Source organism: Onychomys torridus, chromosome 4 (assembly GCF_903995425.1).
Source record: "Onychomys torridus chromosome 4, mOncTor1.1, whole genome shotgun sequence".
Lineage (NCBI taxonomy): Eukaryota > Metazoa > Chordata > Mammalia > Rodentia > Cricetidae > Onychomys > Onychomys torridus.
This window is the reverse complement of record NC_050446.1, coordinates 111,646,634-111,662,844: the sequence shown is the minus strand read 5'-3', so window position 1 is coordinate 111,662,844 and position 16,211 is coordinate 111,646,634. Positions and strand designations below refer to the sequence as shown.

The 16,211-nt window shown below is 44.9% G+C and overlaps 1 protein-coding gene across 1 annotated transcript in view; it reads left to right on the top strand.

Annotated features, from left to right (window-relative positions):
• Jag1 (jagged canonical Notch ligand 1) overlaps nucleotides 1-7,603 on the top strand; it is a 35,024-nt gene extending 27,421 nt beyond the window's left edge. Inside the window, exons 16-26 of the mRNA XM_036185020.1 lie at nucleotides 21-134; nucleotides 228-341; nucleotides 499-615; nucleotides 1,103-1,130; nucleotides 1,583-1,668; nucleotides 2,720-2,833; nucleotides 3,416-3,525; nucleotides 3,619-3,852; nucleotides 4,069-4,200; nucleotides 4,353-4,503; nucleotides 5,361-7,603. Coding sequence (XP_036040913.1) covers nucleotides 21-134; nucleotides 228-341; nucleotides 499-615; nucleotides 1,103-1,130; nucleotides 1,583-1,668; nucleotides 2,720-2,833; nucleotides 3,416-3,525; nucleotides 3,619-3,852; nucleotides 4,069-4,200; nucleotides 4,353-4,503; nucleotides 5,361-5,818 — 1,658 coding nt within the window. The 3' untranslated portion in view covers nucleotides 5,819-7,603. The remainder of the gene's footprint in view (nucleotides 1-20; nucleotides 135-227; nucleotides 342-498; nucleotides 616-1,102; nucleotides 1,131-1,582; nucleotides 1,669-2,719; nucleotides 2,834-3,415; nucleotides 3,526-3,618; nucleotides 3,853-4,068; nucleotides 4,201-4,352; nucleotides 4,504-5,360) is intronic.
• The last annotated feature ends 8,608 nt before the right edge of the window (nucleotides 7,604-16,211 follow it).

Genomic DNA, 16,211 nt, shown 5'->3' with positions numbered 1-16,211 from the left:
CTGTGTCTCTTTGGTTCTAGATATAAATGATTGCAGCCAGAACCCCTGTCACAATGGGGGTACATGTCGAGACCTGGTCAATGACTTTTACTGTGACTGTAAAAATGGATGGAAAGGAAAGACTTGCCATTCCCGTAAGTGTTCCTGCCAGGGTCCTCCTGTCTGTCTTCTGTGGGAGGGGAGCTCTCCGGCACAGACACTCATGCTCTAAGGTCTTCTTTCTTCAGGTGACAGCCAGTGTGACGAGGCCACATGCAACAATGGGGGTACCTGCTATGATGAAGGGGATGCATTTAAGTGCATGTGTCCTGGTGGCTGGGAAGGAACAACCTGCAACATAGGTAACCTCCCGCCTTAGGTGGGACTTGCTGTGTGCATGGCCATCATCTGTGCTTACCTGCCACTAGGCTCCTGGTACTCAGTGGTCATTCTCTTGGGTCTGACCTCTCAGACCATCTTGGATCCTCAGCAAGGGGTGGTCTTATTTTTGTCTTACAGCCAGAAACAGTAGCTGCCTGCCAAGCCCCTGTCATAATGGAGGCACCTGTGTGGTCAACGGTGAATCCTTCACCTGTGTCTGCAAAGAAGGATGGGAGGGACCTATTTGTACTCAAAGTGAGTGGCCTCCCTTGAATTCTTCCTGGGCTATTGTAGCCTGTCCTTGACACTCATGGGGACTTGGAATTGAAACCAGAAACACTGCTGTTTGATGTCTGCTTCTGTATCACCTGGGTCCTCATTAATGACTTGATGGGATACAGCCCTGACCTGGCCATGAGAAAGTCACCCATGAGATAAGTGGGGACAGATGGTTTCTCTGTTCCCAGCTCTGGGTCTGACCAGCAGCCTGCCTCCTCCTATTCTAACCCTACCCCCTGCCCCCATTCCCTACCAGGGCCTCTTCCTGTGTACATGTATCCCACGGTAAATGAAACTGAGTATGATCCAGGCCTGCTTCCAATTTAGACTAGGTTTTCAACATATCTGACTGGTGTTAAGTGTGACTTTATCATTTGAGTGTTATGGAAATAAGTAAATGTGATTTTTTTTTATGGAGACCCCCAAAGTTAAGTTGTTTTTTTTTTTTTTTTTTTTTTTTCAGATACCAATGACTGCAGCCCTCATCCTTGGTAAGTGTGGCAAGCTTTTAAGCTAGTACTTGGCTGTAAGGTGATGGGAATCTCCAGGGATGAAGTTGAAAATGTAGGTTCTGATTCAGGAGATCTGTGGTGTGGGGCTGTGTGTTTCTAACAAGCTCCCAGGTGACCCTGTCCTGCTGCTCTGTGGACCACACTTTAATTATCCAGGTTGTGTCTTCATTTAGAGCAATGCTTCTCAACCTTGGGCTGCACACGAGAATTACCTGGGGAGCTTTTAAAAGTCCCAGTGCCTGGGCTGCAACCGAGACCTAGAAAATTAGATTCTCAGGGGATAGGATCTAGGCATCAGAATCTTTAAGGGCCTCAGTCAGCAGCAGATATGGCCTGGGGTGAAAGCTGATGTCTGTGGCAGGCATGGCTCCGTGTGATGGATGGGTTGTAGACCTGTGTGTTGGTAACAAAGGTCACCTTTGATTTCTTAGTTACAACAGCGGGACCTGTGTGGATGGAGACAACTGGTATCGATGTGAATGTGCCCCGGGTTTTGCTGGGCCAGACTGCAGGATAAGTAAGTACCACTGTATCTCATTTTCCCATGGCTTTACCTGTCCATCCTCCTCAGCATTCCAGTTTTTCATCTTTAAGGACAATTAAGACCATGGTTCCAATTAGTCTCCTTCGTCCAGCTTGGATTTAAATATGCTGGTCATTCTCTGGGTGGCACAGCCTGCCTTGTTCTCAGGGAGCATGTCAGCCATAGAATAACAACTAAGCCATGAGGGGCCCTGAGGAAAGTGTTTGCTTCTCTCGTGATTAGCATGAAACAATGGCCAAGCTATTGTCCAGGAAGGCAGCTGGGTCTCTGGCTTCTAGAGACTGTTCTGTAGTCTAGGCCCCAGAGAACTGACTAGAATCAAAAAGTGAGAGAAAAACCGAATTCTGAGTTTTTCTACTTTTAAAAACATCTCTTCCCTCCCTACACACACACACACACACACACACACACACACACACACACACACACACAAGTGCAGAACTTTGTTGTTCTTTTCCTCATATTCTTTGAAATTTTAGTGGTATTTGCAGTCCCACAGTCCGAGATGGACTGGACACTAGATGGATAGGTTGTATCTGCTTTGCCTTCTAAATCAGGCTTTGGCAAAGGATGGTCTGGGGGCCACATCGGTGCCACCTGTTTCTGTAATTGAAGTTTTATTGGCACTTGGCTACACTTTTGCTCCTCATTGTCTGCACCAACTTACAGGGTGCCACCAGAGTCCAGTCATTGGGACAGACTTTATGGCCTAATGGAGTTCAATTTTTCATTCTGACTCATGATCAGGGAGTGATTGCCAGCCTTGCTGTGAAATGTACAGTCCGGAGAGAAAGAACCTAAGGAAAAATGCTGCCTCTCCAAACGTTCCCGGCTTTAGAAGCCAGGACAGGGGTGGTCTTTGGGGCCCAGTGGCTAATAGAGGCTTTATGAGCAATTAGTGATCTGTTTGTTGCACATGTGGAAATTCGCCAAGCTTGTACTTAGGATCTAGATGCTTGTTGATGTTTGTCAAAAATAAAAAATTCTTTCTGCTAAAGCCTGAACTTGAACCCGTTTCTCCTAGACATCAATGAATGCCAGTCTTCTCCTTGTGCCTTTGGGGCCACCTGTGTGGATGAGATCAATGGCTACCAGTGCATCTGCCCTCCGGGACACAGTGGTGCCAAATGCCATGAAGGTAGGAGTGCCAGGGTCTGGCTGCCTATGTGTCTTCTGAGTTGAGTGGGCATTTCAGTCACCATTTGACTTTTTACACTGAGGGCACCATGCTCAAGGAGGAAGGGAAAAGCAGGAAGGTAGCTCTTGATTTCTGTTGCCATAAATCACTGTGTAGCAAACTTCCTTGAATCCTTAAAACCCAGTGACTTGCAGTATCCATTTTTGTGACTTATAGCATGATGGGTGAGCAGAGTAATGATTCCAGGTCTAGTTCTGGTTGACTGGTCATCAGCTCTCTCTGAGGCATGTACTTTTCAGGATAGATGGCAAGCACATGGCAGGGTGGGGGCAGTTCAACTGTGAAAGCTCCATTCAGAGGTCTCTCAGGTCACATCTGCTGACACTGCTATCGTCAAGTGACCAAAAGTGAGCAGTCAGTGGGGATGGCCAGTGCCCGTGCCTGACATTGCAAGAGGAGCTGCCATCATGTGACAGAGGACATGGGTGTAACTATTTCTCAACAGGGAGGGGGTAAAAAGTTCAGAACCATGATCCAGTCTGTGGAAAAGGAAACTCTTCCTCAAGTGTCTCCACCTCTCAGTTTCAGGGAGATCTTGCATCACCATGGGGAGAGTGATACTTGATGGGACCAAGTGGGATGATGACTGTAACACCTGTCAGTGCCTGAATGGACGGATCGCCTGCTCCAAGGTAGGGCGATGAAAGTTGCTGTGGTTCTCAAGTGTTAATCATGGGTAGTAGACATTCCTGCTGAGCCACCAGCTCCCATTTTCTCCTCTACAGGTCTGGTGTGGCCCTAGACCTTGCCGGCTCCACAAAGGGCACAGCGAATGCCCCAGTGGTCAGAGCTGCATTCCAGTCCTAGATGACCAGTGCTTTGTGCACCCCTGCACTGGGGTGGGCGAATGTCGATCCTCCAGTCTCCAGCCAGTGAAGACCAAGTGCACATCTGACTCCTATTACCAAGATAATTGTGCAAACATCACTTTCACTTTCAACAAAGAGATGATGTCTCCGGTAGGGAACTTCTCTAATGGGGGATGGGAGTGTGTCTGCTTGTTTTAAAGTAGTGTGGCAATTAGGGGGATCCATCTGCTTCTCTCTAGCCATAAGTTGTCTCTTAGAACAAAGTGAGGCTTGAATCTAGACAATTGAGACCACAAGCCTTTTTTCTTCCATTGTTTTACACGTGTGTTTACTTGTTTTTTTGTTTGTTTGTTTTTATCATTGCAGGGTCTTACCACCGAGCACATTTGCAGTGAATTGAGGAATTTGAATATTCTGAAGAATGTTTCTGCTGAGTATTCAATCTACATAGCCTGTGAGCCTTCTCTGTCAGCAAACAATGAAATACATGTGGCCATTGTGAGTATAAGACCATTTCACTGCTCATTATTTGATTAGAAGGGAGTTAAGTTAGGCAATATCAAACAGCACTTGCATTGAAAGCATTAGTTATCCTTGCTGTGGTGTTATTTTGAGTGATGACTACCATCTGATAATTCACTTTTTTCTAGTCGGCGGAAGACATCCGGGATGATGGGAATCCTATCAAGGAAATTACTGATAAAATAATAGATCTTGTTAGTAAGCGTGATGGAAACAGCTCACTTATTGCTGCTGTTGCAGAAGTCAGAGTTCAGAGGCGTCCTATGAAAAACAGAACAGGTGGGTGTCCATTTGGAACATATCCTTTTCTGGTAGCTGTGAAATTGATTTGACCACACCACCCAGGAAAGCCATTAGCTAGGAATGATCTGACAGTCACCTCTTGCATCTTAGAAGCCCCTCTACTGAGAAAACTCAGATCAATCAATCAACTTGCCCAAGGCCACAAAACCTATGTTGGTTTTGGCTGATGAAGGCAGAGAGGTACACCTGACCCTTCTCTCCCACTAGCATGCTGTATGTACTATCTTGTTGGCAAGCTCCCATGAAGAAGTGTGATCTGAATCCACTGCAAAGTCCTGGGGCAGAGCCGTACCTGCCCTGAGCTGTTGATGCTGTTCAAAGGCAGCTTTGGCTTTTTGATTCTAGCACAGATGGTCCTGAGCACTGAGAGGCACTCAATGGATGGATGGCTTAATGGTCTGTCAGGATATTCAAATTCCCCTTTTGATGATCTGGCGTGCCACCGTTCAGGATGATCAGAAACCAGGGCTTCTGACTCTGGGGAATTTGCCTTGTTAATACTTGTATTGGTTTTCTGTTGACTCTGAAATTGGCCTTGATCCTGAGCCACCAAAGTAGCCAGACTCGCTGGGACCAGAAACAACCCCTGTCATGTGAGGTTGGGAGGGACCACAGGAGTGCTACTTTGTTTAGCAGGTGCCTCTGCAGCAGGGCCAGCATCTCAGCCATAGTTTACCAAGCTGTGAAGTGGTAAAGTGTAGCTGCAGTTGTGAAAAGGGACTTGTCCCCACAGTGCCCCTCTCAGGAACTGAATACAGGAGAACCACTCTTGGTATGTTCCCATGGTGATAACTCTTCTTCTTGAGTTCATTGGTCTTTTGCCTATCTTACAGATTTCCTGGTTCCTCTGCTGAGCTCTGTCTTGACAGTGGCTTGGGTCTGTTGCTTGGTGACAGCCTTCTATTGGTGTGTTCGGAAGCGGCGGAAGCCCAACAGCCACACTCATTCTGCCTCTGAGGACAACACCACTAACAACGTGCGGGAACAGCTGAACCAGATCAAGAACCCCATTGAGAAACATGGAGCCAACACAGTCCCCATTAAGGATTATGAGAACAAAAACTCCAAAATGTCCAAAATAAGGACACACAACTCCGAAGTGGAGGAGGATGACATGGATAAACACCAGCAGAAAGTCAGGTTTGCCAAACAGCCAGTGTACACACTGGTAGACAGAGAGGAGAAGGCCCCCAGCGGCACACCAACAAAACACCCGAACTGGACAAACAAACAGGACAACAGAGACTTGGAAAGTGCCCAGAGCTTGAACCGGATGGAGTACATCGTATAGCAGACAGTGGGCTGCCACCATAGGTAGAGTCTGAGGGCACCCTGGGGCTTGTAGTTTCTTTAAACTGTTGTCGTATTCCAGTCTGAGGCTGTTGACGTAGAATCCTGTGTTAATTTAAGTTTCGACAAGCTGGCTTCCACTGGCACTGGTAGTTTCTGTGGTTGGCTGGGAAATCGAGTGCAGCGCTCACGCTATGCAAAAACTAGTGAATGTGCCTGGGTGTACATTCCCCTGCAGCCGACACATCGGGGCTCCCAGGAGCTGCCCAGCCCTAGCCAGGGGCTTCCACTTGTGCCAGCGGTCCTAATGGTGACGCAGCATTAGGATCATAGTTCTATTTATATTTATTGACTCTTGAGTTGTTTTTGTATATTGGTTTTATGATGACGTACAAGTAGTTCTGTATTTGAAAGTGCCTTTTTGCAAGCTCAGAACCACAGCAACTATCACAAATGACTTTATTATTTATTTTTTTTATTGTATTTTTGTTGTTGGGGGAGGGGGGCTTTGATGTCAGCAGTTGCTGGTAAAATGAAGAATTTAAAGAGGAAAAATGTGTCAAAAGTAGAATTTTTGTATAGTTATGTAAATAATTCTTTTTTATTAATCACTGTGTATATTTGATTTATTAACTTAATAATCAAGAGCCTTAAACCATCATTCCTTTTTATTTATACGTAATGTGTTTAGAACTGAAGGTTTTTGATAGTGTTGTAAGAATATGACTTTTTTTTTTTCTTTTTGGTGAACTTTGCTCATTACATGTTGCCTGTAAGCCAAAATTAAGGTGTTTTGGAATAGTAGTTTCTCTTGAAAGGATAAGATAGGCTTCTTCACCTGGGAATACCAATGGAAATTTTTCTTTCTGACGTCAGGTGTTCACTTCCTTTAGAGCATCACTTTTAAGACACGTTTTAAGGACTGACTGGGGCAGATTGAGAATTAGTCTAGAACAGGTTTTTTCTTTTTCTTTGTTCTTTTTTTTTTCCTGCTTTAGACTTGAAAAGAGACAGGCAGGTAATCTGCTACCGAGCAGTTTAAGGGAACGAACTGAGCTATGATTTGCTGTAGTCAGAATGTGAGTGGTTGAATCTCATTCAAAATATCAGATTAACTGTGTGAAGGCAGAAGCACATCAATCTTACTTTGTAAATTGTGATTCTTTTCAGCATGTGTAGTGCTGAACCACTTGTGGATTTGATTTCGTTGTTGTCTACTGCATTTAGGGAGTATTCTAATAAGCTAGTTGAAGACTTGAACCATAAAATGTCCAGTTAGATCACTGTTTAGATTTGCCATAGAGTACACTGCCTGCCTTAAGTGAGGGTATCAAAGTGCTATTACCAAGTTCGAGATCAAAAAGGCTTATAAGACAGAGTAATCCTGGTTCACCGTTGAGACTGGGAAGATACTTTGTATTGTCCTATTAGTGTTATATGAACATAAAAATGCATCTCTGATGTGTTGTTCCTGGCAATAAATTTTGAAAAGTAATATTTATTAAATTTTTTTGTATGAAAACACGGAACAGTGTGGCCTCTTCTGAACTTACGTAGTTCTTGCTGGCTTTCCATCCCACTGTTTGGTGCTGGTCATTCAGTCTGATGGAACATCTGCAAGGGGCCAGGGTGACGCACTTTTGGAGGCTTTCAAACAGCAAAGCTTATCTGAGTTCTTAAAAAAAAATTTTGGGGCTGCTGTGAAGGCGGGAGCTGTGGGATCCCTCAATTCCCTGGTTATTTGACAAGTGTGAATACTGCGTGAATAAATACCACTGGATTAATGGCTTGCAGTGTGGAGGTGAATTGTTTGGGAGCACTCACAGGGGACAGCCACTACACTAACAGGGTTTTAAACAGTTTGGGATTGGTGTGGGATGAAGACAGAGACTTGGTGCCCTCTCCATTATTTTTTTTTTTTTTCCTCCTAGCTATTTGGGTTGGATTAATAGTGATACCCTGCTGTCATTCTATACCACACCCCATGGCTATCCCTGGAGGTTCTCTTTGCCACACAGTGGGTAGTTTGATGTTTGGGCCCATCTAGTTACCACCTTGACCCAGGGAGTGAGTATTGGGCTGCCTCAACATGCAGACTTTGGGTGATGGGTATCTGACTTCCTGAGAATTTCCGATATCAAAGTGTCCTCCATATCTGTAAAGGGCAAGAGCTGAGGCTCCCGGTGGCACCAGGGGCCTTGTCTGTTCCCACTCAGTGGGGTTCATGAAGCTGGCCTCTGCTTCCTCTTCAGCAAGGGATGAGATGTGAAAGCCACATGGACACTTTCCAGGGGCTATGCAGGGTCACCAGGAATTCTCTGCTTCTGGTTAGAAAGCCAAAGGTTACCTTTCTCCGAACCTCCCCAGCACCTAGCATCCAGGCTTGTCCTTGTCCTTAATGGTATAATACAAGCGGGGTCAGCCAACGGTAAAGAGGCACGTTCTGTTTTCGTCCTTGGAGGTTTTCTCTTTTTCTACCGGTCTAGGGATTATTCTCAGGTGGACAACTCATTTTAGGATGGATGAAGGGTTTTAAGAGTCCCCTGAACCCCTGTGCATGAGCAGAAACCATCAAAGGATTCCGTGTCTCTACCCTAAGAGTGCCCAACAGTGTTTTGTTAGGGTGCCTCATTGAGGTACTTCAGAAAGACCCGGATAGGGATGAGTTTAGATTCCCACGACATCTTGCCTTGGTGAAGCAATACTTTGTCATTAATCTCTGTGGGTAGACACCTGGTTTCTGCAAGGTGGGGTCAGAAAAGAAGTAGGGACCCTATAAGCCAGAAGACAGTCTTGTTAAACAGCACCAGATTCAAATAGCAGTCTGAAGTAATACCTTGTTCTGGTGGTTTGTAAACTTGGATTCTGCAGGACTCCAGAATTCCTTGGATAGCTGCCAAGTAGTTTTGTGCCAAGAAAAAAAAAAAAAAATTAATGAGCTTCTGCAGTTCTTCATTCCAGGAGAGAAGAGATCTTGAGATTCATGGGTGTTGCCTTGACGAGCCTTCCGTCCCGACACTGAGTAGTGGGAGGGCATAGGTCAGACTCCTGTGGGCACGGCTCAAAGCCAGGATTGCGGAGAGAAAAGGAAGCAAAGCAGGCCCGGTTATGCTGGGGTCAGGGGTAGAAAAGAGGACTGAGCTTCAGTACTCCCAGAGATGTTCTCAGTCCCCCTTAAAGAAGTGTTGGGCGAGAAAAGTTCCAGTCAAGAATCTCACTAGCTTGAATCCTGAAGTTAGAATACACCATGAGACACCAGATGAGAATTACCCTGAAGCTGGTGGCTTTACCTGAGAAACTAGCCCCAGATTCTAGACAACTGCAAAGTCGGAGGCAGGTGGATACTTTACTTAACTAAATGCAGGTGAGACTGTCAAGAAGTGTGCCTCCCACTTTCTTCAATGCAGAGCCCCAGGCCCATCCCAAGACCCTGTAGGATCAGAACCCACCAAGGTAGGATCTTAGCATCTACATTTGCAACAAGCTTTCACCTCCGTCCCTTCCCCCTTTTGCTTACACATAGTAAAAATTGAGAACAACTCCACTGAAGTACTAAAGTATATGCTCTTCATTAATTACAATGTTTTTCCTCCTTGTTAAATGAAATTAAATAGCCTGGAAGCCAGTTTGTTGCTAAATTACCACCTGACATCATTTTTAAGTAAAATGATTACACTGCCCCTTAAGCAAGTTGTGGTCTATGTGATTCATCTTTATTAGCTGATCTGAGGGGTCAGTGAGTCAAAGTTAACTTATTTAGTAATATTTCTTTGGTAGAAAGGAGCCAAAGAAAGCAGAGTGTATGGTCCCCCACTTTCCTAAATGTTATACCTGCTTGTTTCACAGTGAACAAGTAAGATGCTAAATATCAGCTGCTTTTAAAGAAAAAACAAAACAAAATCTATCCTAGAGGCCCTTTGGGGTTTGGACTTCAGCTGAACAAAGGTCCACCACTTCCGTTTTGTCTGTGGGTTGCTTTCTTGCTTCTACTGGGAATGAGAAACAGGAGTTCAGAGGTTCCCGGGCTGGGAAGACATAAGCATAGGGGTTATGGGAAGCCTTCTCCTGCTAATGTGTATTTATACTTTGTAAGCTCTGATTCATCCAAGCACTGGAACACAAGTCTGCTTCCTGAGGTTCAGTTTTTAAATAGATAGTATGCAAAAACAGCAATTATTTTTCTTAACGTTTTTCCCCCACTGCACACGCAGCTAAACCTCCTGGCTCATACTATGTCAGTCTCTAACAATGCCAACAAATGGCTTGGTTATCTCAGAAAGAATGGGTCCCCCTAGGCAGTTCTTTGAGGTTCTTGTCCGAGAAGCCTTAAAAACAAACTTTAGAAGTCATCAGGACAATCTTGTTGCATCACTTCAACTTCATGTGATGTTTCTCGGTGTACTAAAGGTAATGAATTTTCCTTGGTGAGCAATTGCTTTCTGGTGGTCATGAACAGGGCAAGCAAGGTTGGGAGTGGGTTCTTGCAGGACTGTAGCAGTCAGGGACCTGTATGGCACCCTCTGAGACCATGTCAAAAGGGTGTGGCTCCCTTGCTTTGGACATAGATTCTACCTGCACTACTTGCTCTTGCATGCCAGGCACAACCTTTCTGGCAAAGAGTGTGTTTCTTTCAAGTCCAAAGCAGCTTTTACAAGTCTCAAATTATGTATCATTATGCACGGGTCCAGTATTAACCTGTGATATGCAAGTCAGGGAAATTATCTTAGAGTAAAGGCTCTGAAATCCAGTAAGAACCTTGAATGGAAGTCTTCCCATGGCCTCCCCAACCCACCCCTCTGAAAATACCCATACCAGAGTACCAAAGGTTGAATACTTTATCCACAGAGCAAAAAGCAGACACCAGCAACATTAAAGTTGCAGCTTTGTTTTAAAGTCATGTCCTGGCAGGACGTGTGTGTGTGTGTGTGTGTGTGTGTCTCCTGGTGATTCCAGGGGAGGCACAGGTTTGCAGCTGCCCTTCTAATGACTACTCAAACAGCCATACTGATTGGCTCCTCTGTGATTAGCATAAGGAGGGTGGAAAGCTTCTTTGCTTCATCCTCACAGAGACATGTGCAGTGGAAAAGTCTTCATCACAGAGTTGCCGAATGCTAGTATAATCAGTGATCTTCCCCATCAAACGATTCCAGAAGGGCCAACTGAGGCCTCAAGAGGTTTGGGAATTGTTCAGACAGCAACAGCCAGGCCTAGAACTTGGGAGGTTGTGCTTCATCTGGGAACTTACCAGATTTATACCAGGATCCAGCCTTGGCAGAGATCTCCATGAAGCGCTAAACAGGACATTTGTGCTAAATAGGAAATAAATACAAAGCTCATGGAGCCTCCAGGGAGAAGACACCGGTGCCATACTTGAAATGCATTTACCTTGATAGTGGCATCTCCAAGTTGGGGAGCAATAGGTATTTTCTGAATCACAGATGAAGTCCTACCCCTTCTGGGCTGTTGCTTTGTTCTTGGGAAGTTTCAGACTTCCTCTTTGGTTCTACTTCATAGAATTAGAAAATGAATTGCAGGAAAGGGGGTTCAGAGAGGAAACAGACAAGTCTGCATAGGTTTCACCCTTCCCTTGCTTGTGTGCACTTGCAGTTCTACACACACACACACACACACAACGCATATTTAGAAGACTTCATGGGCATTTTCAAAACTGTAGTGTCACTACTGGGTCTGCTTGCCTCCCTGATGCAACCATCCTCTTGGGGTATCTGGTAGTAGTAGTTAATCGAGCCTCATCCCATGTGCCCTAAACATGCCTACATCATTGAGAAGGCTCCTTCTATATTATAGTAGAAAAATCATCTGATCATTTAAAATGACTAAAATCCAGATTGAATGAGCCATAAGTGGTATGTCCAAGTGGGTCGCTGGTTCCTACAGCTAGCTGCTACAGTTATGTCTTCACAACTGCCTGGTCACAGCTCTGCTTCCCCTCACTGAAATACTACTCACTCCGTGTCTTCTCCCACTCAGGCTGATAAATTAGAATTCAAGTTGGAGCCCTCAAATACTCTCAACGGGTTCCCTATGGCTTTGTAGTGTTGGAAATATATTTTAGAAAGTTCATATCACAATGCAGCAGCATAGGGCAAATGTGGATGGCCTACAGGTTTGAAGAAAACTAAGGCAATGTGCCCCTGGGGTAAAGATAAGGGAGTAGGATGGGATGAGATGGGAAAAGGGTCAGGTCTCATCACACCCTCCTTTCTCCATCCACACCTAACCATCTCCAGCTTCCTGGGGGTTCTCATTTGAACAACGCTGGCTGTAGTACCGTTACCAGAGAGGTTCTAAAATATTTCCTCCAGCACTTCTGCTTCCACATTGGCCTGGCTCATCATTTGACTGTTACTTTCACCCTCTTGGTGTGCAAGCCAGACCGTAGGTATGCTCAAAGGCAAGAGATTGTGGGCCAGACTTCCTTGATTCTAGTAACAGCTCTTCCATCCACATTTCTGGTTTTGGATTTTTTTCTCCCACTAGCCCCCCCCCCCCCCCCACACACACACCTTTTTTTTTGTGCTTTGGGTTTGGACTGAGTTGGAGATTTCCAGAACTCTTTGTGCCTCAATTGCTTTGCCATGCAGCATTGAAAACACTATAGGAAAAAGAAAATAAGCTGCTATCAGTTTTTCAACTGTTGTATGATAAGAATCCATTAAAAGATGAATGTATTCAGTTAGAGGGACACATATCAAAGAAGAACTACAGGCTGCAGGATCTAGTGGTAGGCCAAAATCTCTGATGGCCTTCAAGGATTCCTGGCCCCTTGTTATTAACCAATACTGGTACTACAGTGATGGATGTTTGTAAATGTAACGTCTCACTTGGGTAGACATTAAAATATAAATTTCCCAGGGACACCAGATAGTCACAATATCACAGTAATACTTTTTGTTTTTAGAAGAAAAATGTCTCCGGTCATGAAGGGTGAAGTCAGTGAACTCGGTGTGTGAGGTTTTCAAGGCAATGGAGGTGTCTCCATGGAGGAGGTGCAGGAGGGCTCCTGGCAAAGACTTAAGAATGGCTTCTAGGAGATTCCCAGCATAGCCAGCTGGGTGATGAGCGCCCTTCTCGTACTGTTGCAAGGAAGGAGGTTACAGTGTAAGAGAGTTCAGGGATGGACCTTGGCCTGGTTGAGCCTTCAAATGAGGATAAAATGTAACTAACATCCCAATTTCAGTGTTATAAGGCACTGAACAGAGGAGCTGGCTAAAAGGTGTCATAAATGATGAGGTAATTGATTTATGCATTGTCAAGGCACTAAATCCATAGCAATTTGTTATATACAGCAATGGAAAGCTACAGCCCTCTTATAAAGGGGACTGACGCAGGCTGTGCTCACATCCGGTGGTGACTATATAAATGGTTGCCTTTTTCCTTGATCACTTCAGTGCCTGCTACCAGTAGAGCGGAAAGAAAAGCCCATTTAAGATGAGAATGAACTGTAAGACTACAAGAAACCAAACCAAACCAAACCAAGCAAACATGGGGACAACTGTGTGGTCTGCATGGATACACTGCTGACCACAGCCTTTGACTAAAGCAGTTCCCCTTTCTCCATCCTCCCACGGAAATCAGTGCCCAGCTCAGGTGCCTGGCTTTGGAGGGCTTTGATACATGGCATTGGATCAGTTTCCTATTGTTGTGAAAGGAACTGACATTTGACTAATTTTAAGACATTTTCAGTAGAGTGGGCATTCCAGAAATAATTTTTGTAATAGTTCCTCCCCTATAGAGCTTTTCCCAACAATTATGTGCACTCCATGACTGTTACATTGCATAGTGGTCTTCCCCACCCCCAACCCCTGGAGAGAGAACAGACTAAATGTGAAGACCAACCTTCTCTCTCCCTTGTCTTGCCCTCATGTGCTAGGCAGCTGGTCTAGGCAGACATGCATAGTTGCTAGCAGAGCAGCCAAGGGCTCTTGCCAATTCAGTGGGCATTCCTAAACTATTATAGGAATCTGGGATTAGACCTAACAAACACGTAAAGCAAGAGCCTAGTTCATGTACAACCAGGGTTCAGGAGAACATCAGATTTGATAAGAAATATCATCTTCAAGGGAAAGCATGCCAACTTGTTGTAGAAAGTTCATAGATGGATGGAGCATATTTATTTGTCCTTGAGTTCTTTCCAATTAGAGATTCTTAGCTTCACAATAAAACTCTTAACCATAGATACACTCCTCTGCCCACTACTCCTTTACACAGAGAGCCCCTGGTTCCAGAGATGCTTTTGGATGGACAGAGCCCTTCTCTCTGGTGAGCCACCACTGGAGGAAGCTTTCCCATGTGTTTCTTGTGCATCTTCTACTGTGCAGAATGGCACAGGGAAAAAGCTTACCAGGGTAGCATTTTAAGGGGGGAATATGTAAATAAAAACACGCAACTGTTTCACAAGCTTCTGGCATCCTTAGAGGAAGGAGGCTTTTTCCAGGCTCCTCTTCCTGGGATATGTACCGAACGCCTAGCCCAACTCTAATTTACCAACTCAACCTTCCTCTGACAAGAATGGATGAGCTGATATGAGCCCTCCCAGGAACCCACAGTGGGTTTGGGAAAGAAACCTCTGTGTTCTCACCAGACAGGCATGTTAAGGAGTCACTGGGCCTAGAAAAATTTTCATCCATCCCATCACCTGCCTCCTCTGGAGAAGGGGCTGCCAATCTGCCCACTGCTTGGAGGCAGCTGGAGAAAGGGTGTGAGGCATTTAGTGGAAGAGCTAAGTGTGCTTGTGTATGTGTGTGTGTGTGTGGGGGGGTGGGGTGGCATGGTGAGTTGCTGAGCAGTGACAAGCAGTAACAGAAGAGCAGGCAAAAGGGCGTGGGAGACTGGGGACTCCTTTTTAGCAGCTCTTCTGCCCTAAAGCAAGTCAAATCCCTGCTGTGGAGTTGCTTTTTCTTCCTCCCTTTTGAGTCTTCTGTGCTGACGTGACCTCTTCCCCGTGGAGGTCAGCGCTCTGCTCACCCTGACACACTTGCCTTCTGGGGCTTGATCGCCTTAAAGCCCCAGGAAAAGACATCTCCAGCTAGTTTCTGAGAGAAAAGCTGTAGTAAATCTCCTGCTGAAGCTGGCTTTCTTTTGAAAGAAACCACAACACACACACACACACACACACACACACACACACACACACACACACACGTCTTCTGGGAACTGCAGAAAGCAACAGACAAACACAAACTGTGTATCATTATGGAAGCCTCTCACAACCTACTTTACCCTCTAATATAAATCAGGCTGGGTAATGAATGAGGTTTTAAGAAATGTAACTGAACTTAAAATACAAGGTCAGTATCTCATCCTAGGTAATCCTTTGCAGGATGAGAAAGTCTCCCGATTTTCCCACAGGGTAATTTCACATGCGCTTTCTGAGCCAAAGTATTTTAAAAGCATTTGTTCTTCCGTTGCTCTGCCAAATGCTAGCTTGAGATTCACATGTACTTTTAGAGAGCCTATTAATGACATTAATGATCATGGATCAAAGGCAAACCCCAGAGGTTTATGTAGAAATTCCAGACAATTATTTAGGTACTTTGAAAACTCATCTTCCGAATGAGGGTAGCAGTATCTCAATGTGGGGAATGGTGTGTGCGTGTGGATGTGTAGGGTCTAACACAAGAGAAAAGAGGCGCCTCAGAAGTAAAGGAAACACATCCCTCTGAGTAAAATGCATAGCTATTAATTGACAGCTTGTCCCTAAAGAGTTCCTACTCATTTGTCTGGAAGCAGGTGTACTTTGGATTTGGAGGAAGCCCTCTTTTAAGGAATATTTTTCTTAATCCTCCCTACCTCTCAACATCTAGGATTTACATACGTACAAGTACCACATTTTGAAAAAGTAGTTCATAACTATGGCATCACATGAGAATCATTATTTGAGGGGCTTTAAAAATAAAAAAATACAGGCCCAACCAACCCCAGGGAGTTATAATGAGCTACAAGATACATGGGTGACTCCAACTAGTGTCCACTGTAGGGAAGGCCTTCTGAACAGATGGAGAAATTAACATAGGGCTGTGGTATGCTTATTTGAGTACTTAAAATATTAGACAATTTTGACAGATGAAGAAACTGAAGCCTGGAAGGTTAAGTGACATATTAAAACATATATAAAACCTATTAACAGCAATGTAGCTCCTGGATCCAGGGTTTGCAGCTTGCAGTCGGTACCTTGCTGTTACATGGTTTCAGCTCTCCAGTCCAGGTTCCACACCCAGGGCAGGGTATCTTTTGTGTGGGTTTCGCCACAAAGTGTACCAAGATGACCAAAACACTAAAGAAATGGGTTTACCCATTTATAGTCATTCTTCACACTTCACATACAGCTCTCATTACATGCCCAAACTGACACTAAAACGTGTTTGGAGGGA